The 23,877-nt window shown below is 33.6% G+C and overlaps 4 protein-coding genes across 5 annotated transcripts; all 4 read right to left on the bottom strand.

Moving 5' to 3' along the window:
- Positions 1-7,114: 7,114 nt before the first annotated feature.
- LOC133299709 (secoisolariciresinol dehydrogenase-like) lies at positions 7,115-8,462 on the bottom strand. The gene is made up of 3 exons (XM_061499196.1): positions 8,431-8,462; positions 7,983-8,323; positions 7,115-7,563 (listed from the first exon to the last, which is right to left on the bottom strand). Exons 1-3 carry the CDS (start codon positions 8,460-8,462, stop codon positions 7,115-7,117), a joined length of 822 nt encoding a protein of 273 aa, XP_061355180.1.
- A 2,955-nt stretch (positions 8,463-11,417) lies between these two features.
- LOC133299708 (secoisolariciresinol dehydrogenase-like) lies at positions 11,418-12,419 on the bottom strand. Its single transcript, XM_061499195.1, has 2 exons — positions 12,316-12,419; positions 11,418-12,207 (listed from the first exon to the last, which is right to left on the bottom strand). The coding sequence occupies exons 1-2, from the start codon at positions 12,345-12,347 to the stop codon at positions 11,418-11,420; spliced, it is 822 nt and encodes a 273-aa protein (XP_061355179.1). The 5' UTR covers positions 12,348-12,419.
- An 813-nt stretch (positions 12,420-13,232) lies between these two features.
- Positions 13,233-15,217, bottom strand: LOC133299689 (putative pentatricopeptide repeat-containing protein At5g37570). The gene has a single exon (XM_061499173.1). It carries the CDS (start codon positions 15,215-15,217, stop codon positions 13,565-13,567), a length of 1,653 nt encoding a protein of 550 aa, XP_061355157.1. The 3' UTR covers positions 13,233-13,564.
- A 1,471-nt stretch (positions 15,218-16,688) lies between these two features.
- On the bottom strand, positions 16,689-20,009 carry LOC133299705 (uncharacterized). Of its 2 annotated transcripts, XM_061499191.1 has the most exons (4): positions 19,554-20,009; positions 19,244-19,366; positions 17,057-18,316; positions 16,689-16,972 (listed from the first exon to the last, which is right to left on the bottom strand). In XM_061499191.1, exons 1-4 carry the CDS (start codon positions 20,004-20,006, stop codon positions 16,901-16,903), a joined length of 1,908 nt encoding a protein of 635 aa, XP_061355175.1. In that variant the 5' UTR covers positions 20,007-20,009; the 3' UTR covers positions 16,689-16,900. The 2 variants fall into 2 exon arrangements, with proteins under 2 accessions (XP_061355175.1, XP_061355174.1); XM_061499190.1 differs by having other exon boundaries at positions 16,689-18,316.
- Positions 20,010-23,877: the final 3,868 nt, after the last annotated feature.

The following is a 23,877-nucleotide window of genomic DNA, read 5'->3' as shown; positions in this document are numbered from 1 at the left end:
ATCATATAAGATTAAATGACATGATAAATTTTTATAACATTAATAATGTATTAAAATAATTTTAAAAAATCATTTGAACAGTTTAATTCATTTAAATTAGCAGAATGTGTAATTGCAAAGATAAAATATTCTACAGTTAAAAGTGACTATAAAAAATTTTAACTGTGAAAATAATTTAACATTAACGAACAAAACTATAAATATAATTTTAATAAATTATAGTCGTCCCATTATAAATACAGCTTCGTGCTATTTTTTTTTTAACTTGTTATACTGATATTATATTATTTTACTAAATCCGACGAGAGAAATAAAAGAAGAGAGAAAGTAAATAGTGAAGTGTATCTGTAGCCTCTGCCAATGTCTCAATTAATTGTTTCCAGTTCCACCCACACTATTAGAGTTTTCATCAAGTAATTCAAATTGCGATGATCCAATTAAAAAATTGATAACAAAAAAGTAAATATTTTAATCAGATTAGATCGATTTTTAATTTGGTTGATAAAAATAAATCTAATCCAAACTGATCTAATGTATTATGTATTATGTATTTATTATTTTTAAAAGATGGTAACTTGGAATCTTATTATTGTATAGATTTAAAATTTTGGATGTTATTGATAGCCAGCAAACTATCTTGATTTATCTTTTATTGTCTATTACAACTCTTCATGCGTTTTAAGACTTATTTTAGTTTTAAGAGTTGAATCTTTCAATGTTTTATAATTTTGAATGATTTTATTTTGATATAACTAATAATTTGTATGATTGAAATTTTTTTCTTTTCAAAAAATCTAAAATCGATATAATGCAAATCGAATAAAATTGAATTGTATTGAATTTAAAAAAAAAATCCAAACTTAATGAAGGATTAAATAATCAAACCGAAAGAATATGATAAGATAATTTTTGCTTTAAAATTAATCCAATTCAGATCACGAGCACCGGTAGTAATTACTGTTTATATTTTTTGTTTATCTCAAAAGTCCCCTTTTTTCTTAAATCAATGTTGAAAATATAAACTTTTTTTATACAAATTTTATCATTTAATTATAAACAATCATATTTTTACTATTTACTTTCTGATATAAATTAACCCTTTTAATGGACGTGAAGAGATGTATTTTTTAAGATATATGTATATAACACATTTTCCTTTTCTTAATTATAATAAGACCTTTAAATATACTAATAAAATTAGACAATTAAATATGTCAATAAGTGATAATTATTATGATATATTATATTCAATTAAACAAGTTGACCCCCTTAAACTTAACTTTTATAATAATTTTTTAAAAAAAAACTTTAATTTATGTTATTTATTAAATTGATTAGATTTAACGGAAACCGGGTGGTATAACTCCTCTAAGAAGTGTCCAGATGCCATTCTTCATTGCAAAGATGCAAAATGTGGCATGCTTCTTGGCAAGGATCATGCTTAAACTTATTATATTTGACATATTTGTCCTTCAACTTTCTCTTTATTAGAAGCCCCGACAATATTTTGATGAACACATCAAAAACCTATCAGTTCGTGGCAGCCATCGAGATGGAAATACCTTGAGTTCTTTGAGCCATTTTCTCTTTTGTTTTTAAGGTAACCAAACAAAGTCAAACTATATAGGTAACTTTTGATCTTAATTTTTGTTTTACTATCTTATTCCACTGATGCTGACTTTTATATATTTATCAATGTCATCAAAATATACCGGAAACCATTAAACTCGACAGGTCACTGCAAATGGTTGAACCAGAAATCGAATCATTAATGGGTCCGGCAATTGGATTTGTTCGAGCAAATTTGAAATTAAACTAGGATTTTATAAGAGTTATGTAGTAGGAAAAGTGATTGTGTAATGATATAGAGATTCGTTTTGCGTATCGTAATTTCTTTTTTTTCTTCAAAAAGTGTGGGTCCCAGAAAATATTGTGTGTGTAGAAAAATTTGTTGTGTCATATTAAATGACAAATGCTAATCCCATTAAACTATTGTGGAAGAAATAGTTTTCGTACCGCCACGTACATAAAAATGAAAAAGAGAAAAAATATAAAGAAATAAGAGAGAGAAAGTGATAGAACTCACTCTCATTTTTGTGTTTATAGCTAGAAAATTATGGATGTGCATGACAATTATTTTGTTCCTTTGTATTATTTCTGAAAGAAATAATTCTTTTCTATTTTTGTGTTTTGAAATAGTTTCTAAGAAAAAAATATGTTTGATAACATTTTCAATTTTTATTCTGAGAATGAAAATTGCATTTGATAACACAACAAATAATATAATAAAAAATATTTCTATTAAGCATAAATTTTTTTCAGATCATCACTTTCATTTTCATATGGTGTGGTAGTGGTAGGGGCGGCGGTGATGACGTGATCATGGGTGGATCCACTGTGTTGCATGTCTGCAATTGCAGACACAAATTTTGGAGAACAAATAATTAACTATTCGATAATTGGAGAAAAAAGTATTCGTCAAGGCATGGGACTTCTTGTAAAAATTAACTATTCGGTAAGCCATTTAACAATTTGCATATAATTATTATTTATAACATCTCAAAATTCTGAATATTGAAAATAGAAAAAATAACAACATAAAAATCAACTTTACAAGACATTTGATTATTATTTTTTTATATTAAGCTGAAGTTTTTTTTCCTCTTTTCTTGTTTATATTTTTTTTATTTTTTAATACATTTAAAAAAAATTAAAAAAAAAACTTTTCTGGAGGCGCTGCCTTCAAATCCTCGTCAATAAATATGCAGACATAAATAAAAATTTCTGAGTTCGCCACTGAACGTGATGGTGGTGGTAACAGCTGTGGCTGCGACAATGGTGATGGTGATGAGTCTGATGACAGTGATTGCGACAATGGTGGTGATAATTATGGCGGTGGTGGTGATGGTTGGTGATGTGGTAGTGGTGGCGTCGTGGTGGTGATGGCGGTGGTGGCGATTGCTTGGTGATAGAGTCGGCAGTAGCTGCAATGGTGGTGGCGATTGCTTGGTGATAGAGTCGGCAGTGGCTGCAATGGTGGTTGGTGTAGGTGGTAACGACAGAGGTAGTAGTAGTGATGGTGGTGGTGGTGATGGTAGCTTGGCGGTAGTTATTGTTGTCAAAAACTAAACTAAAAACGTAAAAACGTAGAAACGCAATGTAAAATCGTATTAAAACATAAGTAGAAATGGTTCTTAGTTGAAACGGATAAAAATGTCGTGTAAAAACATAAAAATGGTAGACACACAAGTTTTTATGTTTTTACTTAAACTCATTTTTTTATTTTTTATTTTTAAAAATCCTATTTTCAAATTTTTTAAATTCAATTTTCTCTTTTAATGTTTTTGGACTTATGTCTTATATAGTTTTGTGACTTATAACTTTTAAAAATAAAGTTATTTATTAAATTTTGAGTAGTGATTTATGTGAATTTTTTTAAATTCAATTTTCTCTTTTAATATTTTTGGACTTATGTCTTATATAATTATGTGACTTATATCTTTTAAAAATGAAGTTATTTATTAAATTTTGAGTAGTAATTTATGTGAATTTTTTTAAATTCAATTTTCTCTTTTAATATTTTTGGACTTATGTCTTATATAATTATGTGACTTATATCTTTTAAAAATGAAGTTATTTATTAAATATTTAGTAGTGATTTATGTGAAAATTTTTACATGTATATATATATATATATATATATATATATATATAAAATTTTGTATCTTGACCTTAAGTAGTAAAAATTTTACGTTTCGTCTCGTTTCTACGATTTACGTTCTATATTCCCCTTCCGTTTCTACGTAAAAACTCAATTTTGACAACATTGGTAGTAGTGATGTTGGTGATGATGGCGATGAGTGGAGGTGGAGGTGGTGGTGATGGTGGCGATGACAACGTGTTGGTGGTGGTGACGACAGCACTGGTGGTACGACGATGGTGGCGGTGGTTGTGTCGGATAATGATGATGGTAGTGGTGGAAAGTGACTAAGAGAGTCAAATATTTCTCATTTTCTGTCCTGGAACAAAAAAAAAATCAATTTTTTATTCTTTTTTCTGTTTCTTAGCACAAAAATTAAACTTGTTCATCCCGAAAACAAAAAAAATAAACTGATTTTACCAAGCTAGTTTTTTTATCCATTTATGTTCCCTAGAACAAAAATTAAAAAAAAAAAAAGCTGATTTCAAGAAGGTTGTCATGCATACTCTATATAAGTGACTTTCGCTCTTAATTTTTGTTTTCCTATCTTATTCCAATGAGCCTACATACTTTTATGAATATATAGAAGATAAAATATATTTCTTACAATATAAAAAATATTAACCTCAATGTTTCTTATGTTATAAGAGATATATTTTATCTTCTGTATACACATACAAAAGTGTGGCTTATGTGACGTCATATGAAGAGAAAAGAAAAAAAAATAAAAATATAAGCCTCACACAATTATATATATATGAGACAGGATCCTTTGACACCGGTATCAAAAAAAAAAATTTGACACCTCATCTGAGAGCCGTTAGATTAAAAAAAATCAACGATTCTGATTTGTAAGCATGTGACACCATTGATTTTTTTTAATATAAGGCTCTCAGATGAGGTGTCAAACTTTTCCTTTGACACCGGTGTCAAAGGATCCTGCCTATATATATATATATATATATATATATATATATATATATATATATATATATATGGGTTTGTTTTTCTCATGTTGCATGAGAAAACAAACACTTCCTACACACACCATAAAAAGGTGTGCCACTCATTTTTTTGTTTTTTTTAAATAGATGGGTTCCACACATGGTGTATTTATGACATGATATTAGAATCTCCTACAACCTAAGATTTATTTTTCCCATATAATATATATATGGGAATAAGAAGAATAATGTTGTAGGAAATTTTTATGGTTATGTTATAGAGATAGGAAATGTGGGACCCACATGTGTTTTCAAAAATAAAAAAATAAAACAAGTGTGGGTCCCACAATCTCTATCTCTATAACATAACAACTTTCCTATAACATTATACTTCTATTTCCCTATATATATATATATATATATATATATATATATATATATATATATATATTTATAATGGGATTTACATCTATCATTTAACATGACTACAACAACTCTCCTACACACACAATATTTTGTGGGGCCCGCATGTTTTAAAAAAACAAAAAACTACGGTACGCAAAACGAATCTCTATAACATAACAGAATCATTTTTCCTACAACATAACTCTTATAAAACCCATTTATAAAAGATAAAATATATCTTTTACAACATAACAAACATCACTCCCTTTATCAATATCACCAAAATATACCGGAAACCAGTGTTGTTGAAATTAAACTGTATAGGTCAGTCCAAATGGTTGAACCAGAAATCGAATCATTAACGGGTCCGGCAATTGGATTGTTCGAGCAAATTTGTAATTAAACTATAGTCTATATGGGTGACTTTTGCTCTTAACTTTTGTTTTCCTATCTTATTCCACTGATGCTGACTTTTATATATTTATCAATATCATCAAAATATACGGGAAACCAGATTCGTTGAAATTAAACTGGACAGGTCAGTCCAAATGGTTGAAACAGAAATCGAATCATTAATAGGTCCGGCATTTGGATTGTTCGAGCAAATTTGTAATACCAATCATTAAGTCATATCAAATTATTAGTTATAATATTTTTATTATTACATTTATGAAAAAAACATTTCTGTTTTAAAGGCAGAAAATATTATGAGAGATAATTTGAAGTGGATCCCATCATGTTTTTCAATCTGAACCAAACATGTTTTCTCTCCGTGTCATAGACCATATTTTCTGCTTTTAAAGCATAAATGCTTTCCCCTGTATTTATTATATATTTTTATATAAATCCAGTTTAATAAGTGATATATATTTGACCCACTGACCACTACATAACACAATATCCTCTAATAACTATTTTATGAAACCTTTGTTAGCCCCAACGTCTGGAGTATAGGCTTCCTGAGTTTCTGGCTCACATAAACTGGTTAGCGTTCCCACTATTACAAATTGACTGCTGGACCCTGAAATTGTTTAAAAAGTAAATAAAATAACTAGAATTAATTGCTAGGAGAGGGTCTGACGATGGCCAAGGGAAGTGGGCTTCAACGGGTTGGATTGGGCCATTGGAGAAGAATGGGCTTTGACGGAGCCGTTGCTTAATGGAGGAGAGCTCCGTTGCTTGACGGAGCCGTTCCCATTTTTTTCATTTGAATATATGTAAATAACACATTTTCCTTTCTCTTTTCATCTGAGGTCAGTTCTTTACATAGGAAAATGGGTCGAAATTCATAACGCTGTCTAAAGTCCATTGCGATTGTATAAAGAATAAATGTTATACTTTTATTAGCTAGGTAAAAAATTATTATTAACAAAAGAAAAATAATAAAGCTTTTCAATTAGTTAGAGCTGGTTAGTTAGTGCTAGTTAGAGCTCCTTAAGAGAAAACATGTGACTGATATCTTTTCTAAATTTACCAGGATATATATAACTAAAATCTATTCTTATATAACAATTTTGAATACTTTTATTTAGGCTGGCTTGGTTGGGTATACATTTCTCTTTATTTAAACGTTACATGTCTCTTCTTTAAATGCTTTCTTTTTCAGTGAATTTATTATGCTACTTTTTATTTGAATGCATGATTTTTTCTTTATATATAAACTTTTATCTCTCTTTTAACTTTAACATTCCTATCTATTTTTTTTTAATTCGTAATAAATCACAACATGCATAGAAATTTGGCGGAAAAAAGACTAATAAATATATATTTTTTAAAAGTATTTTTTAAATATTCCGTATAAATTTTCTTTTGACTAAATTCAAGTTAATCCAGAATCAATTTTGCAAATTTCAGGCCAAAAATGTACACTTAATTATTCATATTTGCTTTGATTTATTCTTGTATGGATTCTGGTAGGATAGTTCCAAGATCACAAACATATAATTTTCAGAAACAGCCTAAGCATCAGGAGTAACAACAGAGTATTATAGTCAAAGCCCAATCCCACAAGCGCTAGCTCAATACGGGCCCTTATTGCAGTGTTTCTAATGCCCCACAGAGAAAATCAAGAGTGTGAGTAATTAAACATTTGAAACGATGGATTAACAATGCTGAATCCCCCATCTATGAGCAAATTATGACCACTGACATACCTTGAATCATCACTGGCAAAATATAGTGCTGCATTTGCTATATCACCAGCTTTAAGGGTCACACCCTTGAGATTAGCCATCGAGTTCGTTATATTCTCAAGCTCCTCATCATTAACTCCAACAAACTTGGTGGCCAATGGAGTTGCAAGAGCGTAAGGTGACAAGCAATTAACCCTTATCCCGAATTGGCCAAGCTCAACGGCTGCATTTTTAGTTAAACCAACGACAGCATGTTTAGCACAACAATATGCATGGCAAGCAGCACCACCAACGTAAGAGCTTACGCTAGCCGTAGATATAATGCTACCCGTACGAGCTGGGATCATGGCCTGTGATGCGTGTTTTATGCCGAGGAAAACACCTTTGTAAAAAACAATAAATATAAAATCATTAATAGCTACTTCATCTAAGAACTTAATTTTTTAGATTAAATAATTATAAGTAATAATTTAAAAGAATTATTTCAATCAAAAAATTTAAGATAGTACATAATGGACTCTTAATGATTTTATATTATATTTCTTTAACATATTCTTCATATTCAAAATTTATTTTTTAGTTTATTTTGTGTTCATTTAATCTCAGCAAAAAGTAAGAGGCGATAATGATTAAACTCGTAATCTCGTGATCACGGAAACTCTAATATCACATAATTAAGACAACTATATAACTAATCTAAAAGCTTAAAGTTATAGGTGATGAAACTTTTAATGGTTTTATATTTATTCTCTAGCAATAACATAAATTTTTAGGTGAAAGATGAAATGATTATTTACAAACCTGTGACATTGACACTGAGCACGCGCTCGAAATCTGCTTTGTCATTGTCGATGATTCGGGTTTTGTTGGAACCGCCTATGCCAGCGTTGTTGAACATGATGTCTAGCTTCCCATATGTTTCTACGGTTGTGTCCACTGCATTTTTTACTTGGTTCTCGTCAGTGACATCGCAATGGACGTATGAACAAATTGAGGGCCCTATGGATTGAGCAACAGAATGTCCAAGTTCATCTTGGATGTCTACAATCATTACTTTGGCTCCATGCAGGGCGAATACTTCTGCAGTGCGTTTCCCAATGCCACTGGCTCCCCCGGTTATCAGTGCCACTTTTCCTTCCAACCTGCACAGAAGAAAGGGTTCATAGTAGGCCTTAATTCCATTTAGAAATCTTTCAATGTTTATGAATGAGTATGGAAGTTTGTATTATATGTTACTATTAACACATACCTTCGGTTGACTGCAGAGGTTGAACTTGCCATTGCGTGATCTATGAGACAGAGAGAAAGGGAGAGGAGGAACAATTAATTTGTTAGAATATGAAATTAGAGACAAACTTTATAGTCCCGTGTTCTTCTTAACAAAGAGATAAAGCCTTGAGCATACCAATAATGAAGTAGGCCAAAATAACTCATATTTTATTATTTAAATACTTTATTTAAATATAAATTTATTATTAACAACCACATAATTTAACTTGTACCATCTTGGTTACATAAATTGATTAGTTTCACGACAATGCCGTCCTTGTATGTATCTATCCCGGATCGCATTCCCCAAGGTGATACATTGAGGTAATTCGACAAAGTTAGCAGCCGATACCAACTAAGAATAATCAAGTGGGAATCTTATCCTGAACAAATTATATTATACATTCGAGTTTAAGACGAATACTGCTCACTTCAATTTTTTTTCTAAAACTAAAGTAAACATTCCCACTAAGATTAAAAGTTTTTTTTTTACCATTGTGACTTTTAATTAATAAAAATTTACCACTTCACCTCTATCTCAAAATATATCACTCATATGCTCTTTTTCTATCGTTGACCCAACAATATACTCGAATATATGGTCTTATACTCAAGTATCCTGCGAAAAGAAAGCTAAACTTGAGCATGCAAATGGACTACCCAGTAGTGTTCTTCTTTTGGGCATTTCTTGAATTATTTACCCCAAGTATCCATGGGGATATATACCCGAGTATTGTTCGTGGGTAGGGTTTTTTAAAACTCAACCCCTCATTCTTCCTCCCTCATAACGGATACCAGGGTAGAGCTGCGAATAAGAGGGAAATTTTAGGGCCTTCACCCTCATTGACACACTGAAATCCACTGTTCCTTCTTCCACCATCATCCTTCCTCCACCATTGTTCTTGCCTTCAACCGATTGAAAATGAAGAAAGGTATGTCTTTTGGGTTTTTAGTTTTCAATGAACCTTAACCTAAAATGCATTTTCGGTGTCAATGTCCTGATTTTCGTTTGTGGGTACCTCTTTATTTTTCACTTAATTCGCTGCTTGTGCCTCTTAATATGTCAACCATGTGGGTACCTCTTCTTATTTTCACTGTTATATTATTAAGAGGCACAAGCAGCAAAGACAGGGTGAAGTGAAAAATAAAGAGGTACCCACAAACGAAAATCAAGACATTGACATCGAAAATACGTTTTGGGTTAGGTTCATCGAAAACCAAAATCCCAAAAGACATATCTTTCTTCGTTTTCAATCGGTTGAAGGCAGGAACAGTGGTGGAGGAAGGATGATGGGGGAGGAGGAAAGAACAATGGATTTCAATGAGTCAATGAGGGCGAAGGTACCAAAAGTTTCCTCTTATTCACAGCTCTACTCGGGTATCTGTTATGGGGCAGGAAGAATGAGTGGTTGGGTTTTAAAAAACCCTATCCGCGAACAATACTTGGATAAATAATTCAACAAATATCCAGCAGATGAATATTACCCAGGCAGTCCATCTGCGTGCTTGAGTTTAGCTTTCTTTTTCGCAGGATACTCCAGTATAAGGCTATATACTCGAGTATATTATTTGATCAACAGTCAAACAGGGGCATATGAGTAATATGTTTTGGTACGAGAGCAAAGTGGTAATTTTTTATTAATTAAGGTGCACAATGATAAAAAATCGTGGTATGGGCCATGCGGCTGGCTCAGGTTTTACCGGCACTTAAAACAATACTAGACAACTTTCGAAGAAGCTCCAAAGCTTGGGCTACTCTAAATTTCTTTTTTTAAAGATAAACATTTAGGTACCTTTAATTTGTTCAAAGGATACTAGCGTACATGAAGTTTGATATGCACTTCGAAAGTTGTGCAAGGATATTTTCATTGTGTTCTAATTTTTTTCAGTTAAAATTGTTTTGTAAAACAGTTATGAAAATATATGTTTTATGTGCTTTTATTATTTTGAAAGTTGAAAATCAAAACACAAAATTAAAATAACTGTGATATGGTCTCTAAATATGATTTTAAAAATAAAAAAATAATTACAATTCTTAAAACTTTTTTTTACAAAATAAACATTACGTGACGAATTTTTTTTCCTGAAAACCAAAAAATTATTTTTAAAACCAGTATTCAAACAGGGATATTTCCACTTTCGCCCTTCGTTAATAATTTGCACCCATCATTTTAATTTTTTTTTTAATTTAGAATGAAACTTATGTTTTCTCTGGTAATTATACAATAGAATCATGTTATTACATGTTGAGATATATAGTCCCACATTGATTGGATGGACAACTAATATGGCCTTTATAAGGCCTTGGACACTCCCACCCTTTGAGCTAGCTTTCGGGGTGGTGTATCCCAAGGTTCTTTACATGGTATCAGAGCCTCACCGTCCCTCGCTTTAAAAAGTGGAATTAAAAAAAAAAAAAGCACAAAAAGGTAAACCAAAAATGGGCCTGTGCAATTTCCACACTTCTAGCCTAAAGGGCTCTTGCGTGAGGGGACGTGTTGAGGTATATAGTCCCACATTGATTGGATGGACAACTAATATGGCCTTTATAAGGCCTTGGACACTCTCACCCTTTGAGCTAGCTTTTTAGGTGGTGTATCCCAGAGTTCTTTACATTATACATTAAATTGATTTTGATCAATATTTTTTTCTCCAAAATTATTTTTCAGATAGAGGTGTCTAAATATGAAACACTTCAGTACAAATTTTCTTTTGACTAAATTCAAGTTAATCCAAAATCAATTTTGCAAATTTCAGGCCAAACATACACTTAATTATTCATATTTGTTTTGATTTATTCTTGTATAGATTCAAGTAGGACAATTCCAAGATCACAAATTATATAATTTTCAGAAGCAGCCTAAGCATCCGAGTAACAGCAGAGTATTACAATCAAAGCCCAATCCCACAAGCACTAGCTCAATACGAGGCCTTATTGCAGTGTTTCTACTACCCCAACAGAGAAAATCAAGAGTTCGAGTAGTTAAACATTGGAAACGAGGGATTAACAATGCTGTATCCTCCATCTATGAGCAAATTATGACCACTCACATACCTTGAATCATCACTAGCAAAATAAAGTGCTGCATTTGCTACATCATCAACTTTAAGGGTCACACCCTTGAGATTAGCCTGCGAGCTCATTATATTCTCAAACTCCTCATCACTAGCTCCAACAAACTTGGTGGCCAAAGGAGTTGCAAGAGCGTAAGGTGACAAACAATTCACCCTTATCCCGAATTGGCCAAGCTCAACGGCTGCATTTTTAGTTAAACCAACAACAGCATGTTTAGCACAACAATATGCATGCGAAGCAGCACCACCAAGGTAAGAGCTTATGCTAGCCGTAGATATAATGCTACCCGTACGAGCTGGGATCATGGCCTGTGATGCGTGTTTCATGCCCAGGAAAACACCTGTGACATTGACACTGAGCACGCGCTCGAAATCTGCCTTATCATTGTCAATGATTCGGGGCTTGTTGGGATCAACTATGCCGGCGTTGTTGAACATGATGTCTAGCTTCCCATATGTTTCTACGGTTGTGTCCACTGCATTTTTGACTTGGTTCTCGTCAGTGACATCGCAGTGGACGTATGAACAAATTGAGGGCCCTATGGATTGAGCAACAGAATGTCCAAGTTCATCTTGGATGTCTGCAATCATTACTTTGGCTCCATGCTGTGCGAATACTTCTGCAGTGCGTTTCCCAATGCCACTGGCTCCGCCGGTTATCAGTGCCACTTTTCCTTCCAACCTGCACAGAAGAAAGGGTTCATAGTAGGCCTTAATTCCATTTAGAAACCTTTCAATGTTTATGCAATAAGTATGGAAGTTTGTATTATATGTTACTATTAACACATACCTTCGGTTGACTGCAAAGGTTGAACTTGCCATTGCGTGATCTATGAGACAGAGAGAAAGGGAGAGGAGGAACAATTAATGTGTTGGAATATGAAATTAGAGACAAAACTTTATAGTCCCATGTTCTTCTTAACAAAGAGACAAGCTTTTTGTATAGCAATCTTGTTTGTATCTGTCACGGATCGCATTCCCCGAGTTTATAATGCCGAGGTAATTCGACAAAGTTAGCAGCTGCTACCGACTAAGAATAATCAGGTTGGAATCTTTTCCTGAACAAATTATATTATATATCCTGAACAAATTATATTATATATTTTGCTACCGGCGGCGGCAAAATGCAACTGGGACCAAATGTTTCTCGTCCTGGACTGCATATTTTGCCAGGTATTCAAAGTTTCTTTTTTTTAAAATAAAAAATAAAATAAAATTATAGTATAGTCAAGTAGATTTACTCCCACGTCAGTGCATCCAAATTCACACTCACGTATAGCAAGCTTCAATAGATCTCTCCGGAATCGCATGACCATCAGACGGGACTACTGACCCGAGTGTTTAAACTCATGCTTAGAGTGTGATTATTCAAAAGGATGGGACAGCCCATGAGGGAAAAAAAAAGTGTGATTATTCAAAATCATTAAGTTGGCTGAGCCAATATAACATATTTACAGTGCGTTTGGTTAAAATTTTAACCGAAACAGATAGGAAATACATGATTTCCTATGCACCATTTACTATTATTGATAGCGTTTATAGGATTAATATTTACTGTTCCTTTTAGTCAACATGACCAACATAAGTATCTAATACAAACAGGATCTTAATCGTCAATGAAAAGCTTCCAAAAAATCTAACCCTGATCATGCTACAATAATCCCTTTTTCAGCAATACAGAAAACTGCAGTTTAAATCTAACCCTGACAATACATCACCAAGAATTGCATCCGACCTGTTTGTTTCGCAGTTCCAGTATCAAAAAATCCAGAGCAACAATGAAGTTGCTGTGTAAAAACCTGTTTCTCAAAATTAAGACCCCAAGCTTAGTTGATACATGGCAGTAAATGAAAACCGGAAAAAACTTTAATCCCGTCAACTCCATTTACAATTTAACAATCATACAGCAACTGTTTAGCTTCCAGATCAACTGCAAAAGAATTACATCACTTTCCATTTTCTGCAACCAAATTAACCAATTGAGAACTTGATACATGGAATTGTGAAAGCTTAAAATACCCAAAGAATTCAGCTCTGGACTAAATTTTACTGCAACCAGGTATCTTCCGCACTCTCCTTTCCCTCATCTTATCTCTCACAAGGGAAACATCTATCCATCGCTCTGCTGCTGCATAGATGTTAGACAACAGCACATAGTTAGCTGCATTTTGAGGCTCAAGCTCAAAAAGTCGATTAGCAACAATCTCTCCTAATTCTGAATCACCGTATAGTTTACATGCCCCAAGAAGTGCACCCCAGGCACCAGCATGAGGCTCCACATGCATTAATTTTATAAGTTCATAAGCATCCCTTAATTGCCCTGACCGGCTTAGAAGATCAACCATACATGCATAGTGATCAGGGGAAGGACTCATGCCGTATTTTTGCTGCATGGACTGGAAGTAGCTCCAACCCTTGTCAACAAGGCCGGCATGACTACAAACTGTCAGGATGATTGTGAAAGCCACTTCATCCGGAGTTAGCCCTTCCATCAGCATCCTGTTAAATAGATTCACCGCCTCTTCGCCACGCCCATGAATTGACAACCCTTGTATCATTGAACAATATGAGACTAAATCCCGTTTTGGCATTTCTTTAAACAATTTTAATGCCCTTTCCATGTTTCCGCATTTTGCATTCATATCCAGAAGTGCTGAAATTACATGGTCTTGCTGAAGATCAATAGAGCTATTGTTTACATAAGAATCAACCCATTGAGCCAGTTCTAAACAACCCAACTGAGATGAAGCCGTCATCAAGCTAACCAATATGAACTCATCAGGCTTCACATTCTTTGATTCCATCTCAAGAAAGACTTTCAACGCCTGATTAGGCTGACCATTCTGGACGTACCCTGTTATCAAAGCAGACCATGCAACAATATCCTTTTCCGTAGCTTGTTCAAACAAGAACCTTGAGGCTGCCATATCACCAACCTTCGCATAGCCATCAATCATGGTCGTGAAAGAAACCACATTCCTTTCAGGCATAGCATCAAACACACCCCTAGCACTGCTCAAATCTCCCACCTTTACAAACCCTCGCATCATCGCGTTCCAGGAAGCCACATTCCTCTGCGGCATCACATCAAACATCTTCTTTGCCTCCACTATATCCCCAACAGTGACATACCCAACAACCACAGCCGTCCAAGAAACCACATTTCTCTCAGACATTCGATCAAACACCTTGCGAGCATCACCAATCTCCCCACACTTGCCATACATATCAATCAAGCTGGTGCCCACGAAGAGATCCCCTTCCACTCCACACCTCAAAGCCGACCCATGGACCGATTTTCCTTCCCGGGCATTGCACATGATGGAACAGGCTTTAATCACTGAAGGGTATGTGTAGCTATCGGGAAGAGCCCCATCTGCCTTCATGCGAACAAAAACAGAGAGGGTATCGGAAAAAGAACTCTTTTGGCAATGGAATTTGATGAGAGTGTTCCAGAGGAAGGAAGTAGGCATGAGAAGGCGATCGAAGACGGCGACAGAATAAGCGAGAGTGGCAAGAGAGTTGGCGAGGGAAATGAAGTGGGAAATGAGGAAGTGATCTTGCTCGAGACCTCTTTTGATGATGCAAGCATGGACTTGCTGGAGATGTTCACTACTCTTGCACACCTTCAGGAGGGTTGCGATGCTCGCAGCTGACCGAGGAGAGGCATAATGTTGACAGATTGAACGCATGGAAATTGGAGGGAAAAGCTTGCATTTGCGCACGATGCTTTCTCTGACATCAAATATGATAAATTCTGAATATTATTTTGTGAATGATTCTATGAGATAGGTTATATTTCTCTATCATTAATAGATAGAATAATATATTTCATATATAAAATCAGCATAAATAAATCTTATAATATATTTTTTTTCCTTTAGTTTAACTTATAATCTATCAAATAAAGGAAAAATAAATCAATTATATTAACAATTGTACATCCAGTATTTAGAACACTCTACTTTAGCCATTGTCCTTACTTTTTTCTTTTTCTTTTTTCTTTGTAAAGAATTTCATTTTTTTGTTTATATGAATGATCCTTTAAGTTAATATCACTTTGATACATCAAAATTAGGTGCCATCACTCTGTTTTTTTTTTCTAGATGCATAGGTGAATTTCTCTTCTCTTTCTCTCTCTTTGGAAAATGTATAGGTCAATCTCCACTCTCTTTAAAGGGGAAGGATATTGTGACAACTAAGTTGTGTTACTATCAAGTGATTACCAATCAATCTCACCGTTAGATTGGTTATGTTGATCCAACGGTTATATTTATTTCCATCTTTGTATGGTCATAATTTCCTAAATTTAACAATTTATATTTATTTTCACTTTTGTATGGTTATGATTTTTCATATTTAATGCTTTCACTTTAAATATGAGGAATCATAACCATACAAAGATGGAAATAAATATAATCTTTGTATCAACATAATCGATCTAACGGTGAGATTGATTGGTAGTCACTTGGTAGTAACACAATTTAGTTGTCACAATATCCTTCCCCTTCTTTAAATTGAAAATAAAAGATATTCGGGAACTTTTTTTATATAAATTTGGAAATAAAGTTTATTTCTGATTTTATTTAATTAAATTTTCAATTTAACTTTTAAGATTTCCCGTTTGTTTTGATTTACTTATTTTAAAGTTAAAAAAAAAAACTTTTAATCAAAACTTGTTAAAAGCAATTGAAAAAACGATTATTTTCTCTCTCTTTTTAAAGGAAATTTTTTACCCAACATGCCCTTATAGCAAATTCTTCTAGTCCAATAATAAAATAAAAAAAGGAGCATGCGCTTGCATGATCAAACCAATAATTGTTATAGTTCCCCTCGCGCTTGGCTAACATTTCTCAAATATTCAAAGACACGGGAAGAGACAGAACCACCCTTTGGCAGAAAATAATTAAATTGCGAATATTAGTTCCAAATTCCAACCCCTCAACTTCAATAATTTTGGCTCATTATTCATCCTTATTTCGAGGAAATGTCAAAATCAAGTTAATTGGATCCTCCTCACTCATTGAAGCACCTTGTGGGAGACAAAGTAGCATCCTTAAATACAAAAGGAAAAAAAAAAAGACAAAATGTTCTTAATCAGCTTCAGCATATATTACAGGAGAAAAGAAAAACTCGCGGGTTATATTTATAACGCATGTTCTGAACTCTACAAACACGACCATACCTGTGTATGGTCAAATGAAAATTTAAGCAGCGAGTGCTGCAAGGTTAGCAGCCATGGCTATCAGCAAAATAAAACTTAAACGGATATGAGCATTGTGTCATGATATTGGCAGTCCTTCATTTTTACCAGCCATCGTTCATGATAGCCTCTTGGCAAGCAAAGCATTATGTCAAAAGAGATGAGCATCTTCTCACCTTTTCGACTTCCTTACATTCTGGCTCTCACCCCTGGTTTCCCCTAACCTTGATTTTAGACCATTGCCCTGCAATATAGCAGGTCTCTCCTGGAAGGTATTCGTGAGATCACGTGATGGCCAAGGCTGAGAAAATTGTCTAGTTGGACTGGCATAACCTCTGGAAGATCCAAGCCTGGAACCGGCCAATATCTGATCTCTTAGACCTTTCACTGATTTATAGCCTTGCATTTCATCGCCATGACCTTTTACTTGAGCTTGTTTCTCCAGTTCATAAAAGCTTTCCCAGTCTATTCCTTCTCCTGAATTTTGAAGCTTCTCAGGTTGGACTCCCCATTCCATTCCATCTGATATACTCCTTTGCAGAGATGTGCTTCGCCTTGAAGCTCTCCCAGAGGTAGACCTCCTACCTTTCACTTCTTCCTCAATTGGAAATCTTCTGGTATCAAATCTGCTTTCAGAAGGGTAGGTCCAGTTATAGCTCTTGTTGTTGTTGTCCATATTTAACTCTATAGAATGCAGGTCACTTTCAGCATATTCCTCTTCACATTCTACTCCATTGTCAACCTCTCCATCATCTTCTTTATCTTCATTATGATGGGAACCTAATCGGCTTCTACCTAAATATGCAACAATTTCTTCACCATTCAAGTGAGTGGAACTGCGTCCTTTTTCTCTAACTTGTTTGTTTCCCAGAAAAGCTTCAAGTTGATTCCTGAGCTCATCAACAACTGCATTCTTTTCCTCAAGCTGATATTTTGCATCAGAGAGTTTCTTTTGAGCTCTCTCCTCACGTAACATATCAGCTAACTGCATCATTTCCTTTTCTTTTTCTACCTCTTCACAAACTTTTGTAGATACTCTCTTTTGTTTCTCTATCTCCGATTTATCTTCACCAACATCTCTTGCTAACTCATCACATACTTGTTCAATAATTTCTCTTGCTCTCTTCTCACTTTCAAGTTCTTTCACCACCTTAAGAAGGATAGCTTTGGTCTCAGCCAGTTCTCTCCCAAGCTTCTTGTTCAAGCTTTCAAACCGTCTCCTGAGCTTCCTCTCAACACCAAGTTCTCCCGCAACAGATTCAATTGCAGCCTCAACAATTTCTTGCTCCTTGCTTTTCCATGCGGCCTTTTCTTCAGCAAAACACTTCATCAAGTAACTTATCTCATTCAGCTCCGAGCGCTGTTCCTGGATAAGCTGATTGACCTGTAGGCGAGCCCTCTCCAGCTCTGTATGTAAAGCTGAGATAAGGGACATACTAGAAGAGGGACGATCTTCATGACCCCACATGCGGTTTATAATTTTAAGTAGCTCTTTGGATGTTGTTAAAGCATTACTAACATCTTTCAAACGTGTTTTAACTCCAACAGTAGAGGAAGCAGGAGTCTGTGCTCGAGATCTGGTTTCAGTCTGCAACAAAACCAAGATGCATCTATAAGGATTTATGCAAATCACATATTATTCAACAGAAATTTTAAATTATCAAAAAGCTGAGTCATATAACATGAGGCATTGTGCACGCAATTGTATGTTAAATTATGCATGTACATGACAGCGTGTTTTGTGCCAGCGTTACATTTCAAATCGTATAAAGTTAACAAAGAACAAAACTGAACTCTCCATTCAAAGTGACAAAAAAATGTATAAATTAACTTTGATATGTAGTGTGGCCATTACGATATGAACAGAAAACTCATTGGCAGTTTATAATCAGTTTCCGCATAAATATTCTACTTGCACATCATGAACAAGTCATATTAATCTGTCAGCAGTGCCATCAAACTACCAGCAGATGTATTAAAAATATAATTACTGGTAAGGGCATCAACAAGGGACCGTGTGCATACAAATCCTTGGGAGTTGGCACCTACACAGCATTTTCATTGTAACTTGTAAGAAGCTCCTAATTTGTCCAAAAATCAGTGGAAAAATATAAGCAACTGAGTTGTCAAAAATAGTGCTATACACGACAGGGCATTTCATGCCAGAGGGATAGATTTCAACACCTAAAAACAACAATAAGGACAAAATTTAAAACCTCAATCCAAAGTAACAAAAAAAAGTATACATCAACTTTGATATGTAATTTGGCCATTCCAGTACTAACAGAGAAGACATCAGCATGTTATAAGTTGTCTAAGCATAAATATTGCATTTACATATCATAAAGCAATTTCATTAACCTTTCAGCAACCCCATGGAACTATTAAATTAATGGGTGAGAAGGGCATGGAACTCCAAAATATTAACAAGGTGTTCGGGAACGGGAAGTATGCAATGCCTAGAAACGAGGTTGTTGGGATGTTAGAAAACGAGATAAAACTCTGAATTAGATACCTCCATGTGACTGACATTGCTAAGAGAATCTAAAGGGCCAACATGGTGTTCTGTAAGCCTCGGCCTGTGAGAAATGGATGGAGTTCTTCTATGGCGACTACCTGTTCCAGATCGATCCATTCTCTACAAAAATAAATAAAAAAATCAATCACCGTTAATGGTTTTATAAATTCCACACTCCAAACATTCCACATTATTTACTGAATTCATAAAATATCAACAATTCAATAGGTCACAGACAGAAATATAATTTCGAGTGAGTTAACCAAAGAATAATAATAATATAAATATTAAAGAAAAAAAAAGGGACCTCTGAGACAGGACTATGTGATGGATCGGACAAATGAGGAGGCAAAGAACCAGAACGCGAGGACTTTGCCAACCTTTCCCTTGCTCTGTGTTCCTTCTTCAACCTCGTATCGTCTTGCATTTCCCTGACGCTGGGCGACGGAGAAGGAATCTCGTTCATCTCCCACAGCGTTGCGGCGAGCTTCCTCGCCGACACCGGAGCTTGCTTGGCCTTGCTACCCGTCTGTGATGGAGGGTACTTTGGGGATTCAAGTGGTCGCAGCGGAGATCTCGAGCTCATGAGTTTCCATGTGGGCACGGGTGTAGTGGATCCGCCCCTCTTGCCTACCAGAATAGCCCTTTTGAACCTGTAGTTGTGAAGCACGGATGACGAAGACGATGCCGACGAGGAACACCCTCGTTTTCTGATCTTCCCAGGAATCATATCCATGCTGCTTCGCTTTTGCCTCAGCATCACAAACCCCTCTATATCTTGGAGCTGCTAGTGATTTGATGAGCACTGACAGACAGAGTCACTGCGAAAGCAGAAAGAAAGAAAAGAGAGAGAACACAGAAGGAGGGAGCAATCCTGTGCGACCTGCCCTGTGGAGCGCGAACACGTGTCCGATTTTGAATGAAGATATGAAAGAACGGAGGAATCCTATGACGGTGATTGGTCGTTGGCTTGTGTATGAAGTGAAGGAAAGCAGAGAAAGGGGTTTGGACTTTGGACCGTATTAGCGAATATTGGGTGGAATGGGATTATAGCGACACAATGTATGCGGCTTTTGGCTCTCACTCTCAATACAAAATGACGACAACTTTGACTTTGACCTTTTCGGTAATCCGGTTTCTTCACTTGAGTTTAGGTGGGCTTACAAGAGTCTATGACCTAGTTTACATCAGAGAAATTTTCTATCTTAATAAATTAAAAATATAAATTCTAAGGAAATTTTTTTAAAATTTTTTCTTTCTCATTTGATTTATTTGTTTAAAAATATTTATTTATTTTAATCTAAAATATTTTGAATTAGATAATTTTTTTATTAAAAAAACTCAATACATTATATCAAACAATAAATAAAACTCATTTTATTTTATTTTTTAATTTGTATTTCTTTAATTTGTTAAGATATAAAAATATTTTAATTTATTTTGTGGTAATATAATAAAATTTATATTATGTATATAATAAATATAATAAGAGCACTAAAATTAATAACTTATTGTGGCATAATGATTGGTGTCATAACTTTCAATGGGAGGATTTGCGTTTGACACCCACTAACAGCACATGAAAATTAACCTATTATATTGCCAATTTAATTGCTTCGATTTTAGGAAAAATTAAAAAGATTTAAATAACTTGATTTAATTAGTTTTATTAATATAATATTATTTTATTATTTTATTTACAACTAGAGCGCAGGTTTTTTTATTGCTGACTTATTTGTATATATATTTTTTACAGTACTATACGCAATAAATATAGATTTTTAATTAACCATTATATTAATTAAATAGTCCGTTCCTATTTATATTAAATTATCCAAGGATCACTTTTATGTCCAGTATAGTATGCATATATTTCATGTATTTATATTAAATTGTGCACAACAACATTAATCATTCTATACAAATTTTGTGTTAATTATTTGATAACTTCGCTATGTTTCAACCAGTAAAGCATTAACCAACCAAAAAAGAAAATAACTAATGAATTAAATGCATGAATAGATATTCCATAAACAATTGTTGAAATCTCCAATTTAAAATTTTGACATATTTTATGTAACTAAGCATCATAATAATAATTTATTTATTTTTGCATAAAAATTTAAATGGAATTAGACATTGGTATCCAACTAATGCTAAAAAGACAACCAATTTCTTTGAAAATTTATAAGAAAATTACAAATCGTTCACCAATAAAATTCTCACATAAGTAATACGAACTCACATTCATATGGGGTGAGTTCAAGCTTGGTTCTGGCAGTTTTAGCTGCTTTCACAGTTCAAGTCTTCTACTTCTCACCCATAGATCCAGTTTACCTTCATCTTTAACTTCAACCAAATCAACTAATTGAACGTGAAAAGTTAACACTTCTTATATGGTCTTATGGCGTTCAAGAATTAGTATTTATAACTTTTTCTCTTTAATATTGTTTCCTTGACAGAATGTTATTAAACTTGGAGAAGGATTTCCGATGCATCAAGAAGATGTTTGTGTGTATAAAGAAGGAACTATCTATACAGCTACTCGAGATGGTTGGATTAAAAGAATGCGCAGGAATGAAATTGGGAGAATTGGAAAAATATTGATAGTCATACTTTGTTAGGAATCACAACAACAAAAGAAGGTGGTCTCCCTAGTACTATCTTTGAGAGGAATTTGAAGCCTTAATTCTAGACTCGTTCCGAACAGAATTGTCTCCCGTAGAAAATAATAGTAGTTTATCAAAAAAAAAAAAAAAATTGGTCTCTTTGTATGTGATACTCTGAAGGTAAAGATAAACTCTCAGGGGAAAAACATGTCTTACAGTATATGAGTCTGACATATTATGGTGTGGATATTGAATTAATTGCAAGAAGAGCATGGTTATTATTTTTCTAGCCTCTAACTTTCTTAAGAAAAAGCCAAAAGACTTCAAGATAAAATATATGCTGCAATGTTAAAGAACAATCATAATTATGATTTGCAGGGTTTGCTAAAGGTTACAGAAGATGGTTTCAGTGTTCTCATCTCGAAAGTAAATGGTTCTCGATATTAAGGTTTGTTCTTCCTCCAAGTCACTTTTCTTCTATCCTAATGTTTACACCTATAACGTGACCCCAAAAAAGAGAAAGAACAAAAATAAGAAGGTATAAACCTAATTCTTAACCAATTGTGCTCATCTTTATTGGTAATTATAATAATTTTAAATATAATAAGAAAAACATTATCGTAATCTTGTTACGATATTGCTATAACAATCAATCAAATATTACATAAGTTAAATAAAATGTAAATTACTTAATTAGCAGATAAGTTGGTAAAAGGAATTTTGTGGTCAATAACTGACCAACTTTATTCTGTTCCAATGACCAAAGCATGGGCCAATATAAAAAATAATTATTAAATTAACTACATTAATACATTCTTCACAATGTTGAAAATTCTAATATATATATACATCAAGTTAAGATTTTGACATAATTATTACAAAAAAAAAAAAAAAGATTTTGACATAATTTATGTATTTAAGCATCGTAATAATTTTAAATATAATAAGAAAAATATTTGAAATCTGGAAAGTTTTAGTAAAAGTACTTTCTAAATATAACAGGAAAAAATGAAAGCGACAATTCACAATTTTCTTACCTTATGAATATTTTGGAAATATTTCAATTAATTCATTATTTCATAATTAGTTCGATTTAGAGTAGGTCTTGTGATTAAAACTTTAAATTTTTTCTAAAGATGATACTGGAAAAGATCAAACACATTATCTCATCCCTCGTATGTTCAATTCCTTGACACCAGCATACATTACGATCATTTAGCGTTGAGTTTATAATATATTTTTCACCACGGTATTTTTTTTTTCTTTTTCAAATTACTTAATTCTTGCCTCACTCAGCTATCATGAAAGGAGTGCGCACTGAAATTGGGCTCATGTGTGGACAACTTATGAGTCCTCTATCGCTTTTTTCACAATGATTGAATCCATATTCGCAGTTCAAACTTTAAACAAAGGAGAAATTGAAGGAGAAAGGGGCCGATTTGATTTAAAGCAAACAGTTCACACCTCATGAGTTCATGTCACATGCTTTGTGCTTTGATTGCCCCTCCATCCTGCCCTTTTTGGGTACATAGTTCTCTCGCTCTATTTGTATATTTCCTTTTGTTATTTTTTTAATTGTTTCTTTTGGAACTTTATTAATCTCATGCAATAGGAGAGAAGATCTCTCATATTATAGAAATAATTATGTATGGGATCCATTCACTTATAAAAAAAAAAAAAAAAAAACACGAAAATCGATGTATGTGTAAGAGAGAAAAACATTCTCCAACAACATAAAAATATATTTTCCCATTTCTTTGTCTTACCTTTTGCCATTTTTATATATTTTATTTCCCCCTCACTATCATTACGATTCTTTTAGACCCAAGAGTTTGGGCAACAACTTATGAAGCCCAATATATACTCCAGATCTGAGTATTACACGTTTTTTCCCACAAAAATTAAAAAATTAAAAAGCTCATTATATATGTTTGGCAACGTGATTGCATGATGTTTGTATAAGAAATGAAGATTGAAAATTTGAAATGCAAGGAAGAGCGAACATTTGTTTGAGACCTTCCT

Source organism: Gastrolobium bilobum, unplaced genomic scaffold, assembly GCF_033153095.1.
Source record: "Gastrolobium bilobum isolate Gb01-03AN ecotype WA unplaced genomic scaffold, APGP_CSIRO_Gbil_v1 utg4102, whole genome shotgun sequence".
Classification (NCBI taxonomy): domain Eukaryota; kingdom Viridiplantae; phylum Streptophyta; class Magnoliopsida; order Fabales; family Fabaceae; genus Gastrolobium; species Gastrolobium bilobum.
This window is presented reverse-complemented; position numbering and strand designations above follow the sequence as displayed.

Excerpts from the sequence above, each read along its gene's own strand:
- LOC133299689 (XM_061499173.1), bottom strand. The coding sequence starts at position 15,217 with ATGCGTTCAATCTGTCAACATTATGCCTCTCCTCGGTCAGCTGCGAGC.
- LOC133299708 (XM_061499195.1), bottom strand. The coding sequence starts at position 12,347 with ATGGCAAGTTCAACCTTTGCAGTCAACCGAAG. Across the intron at positions 12,208-12,315 it reads ACCTTTGCAGTCAACCGAAG|GTTGGAAGGAAAAGTGGCAC; the intron begins GTATGTGTTAAT and ends TCTTCTGTGCAG.
- LOC133299709 (XM_061499196.1), bottom strand. The coding sequence starts at position 8,462 with ATGGCAAGTTCAACCTCTGCAGTCAACCGAAG. Across the intron at positions 8,324-8,430 it reads ACCTCTGCAGTCAACCGAAG|GTTGGAAGGAAAAGTGGCAC; the intron begins GTATGTGTTAAT and ends TCTTCTGTGCAG. Across the intron at positions 7,564-7,982 it reads GCTCAGTGTCAATGTCACAG|GTGTTTTCCTCGGCATAAAA; the intron begins GTTTGTAAATAA and ends TTTTTTACAAAG.
- LOC133299705 (XM_061499190.1), bottom strand. The coding sequence starts at position 20,006 with ATGCTGAGGCAAAAGCGAAGCAGCATGGATATGATTCCTGGGAAGATC. Across the intron at positions 19,367-19,553 it reads CACATAGTCCTGTCTCAGAG|AGAATGGATCGATCTGGAAC; the intron begins GTCCCTTTTTTT and ends TTATTTTTGTAG. Across the intron at positions 18,317-19,243 it reads GCAATGTCAGTCACATGGAG|ACTGAAACCAGATCTCGAGC; the intron begins GTATCTAATTCA and ends GTTTTGTTGCAG.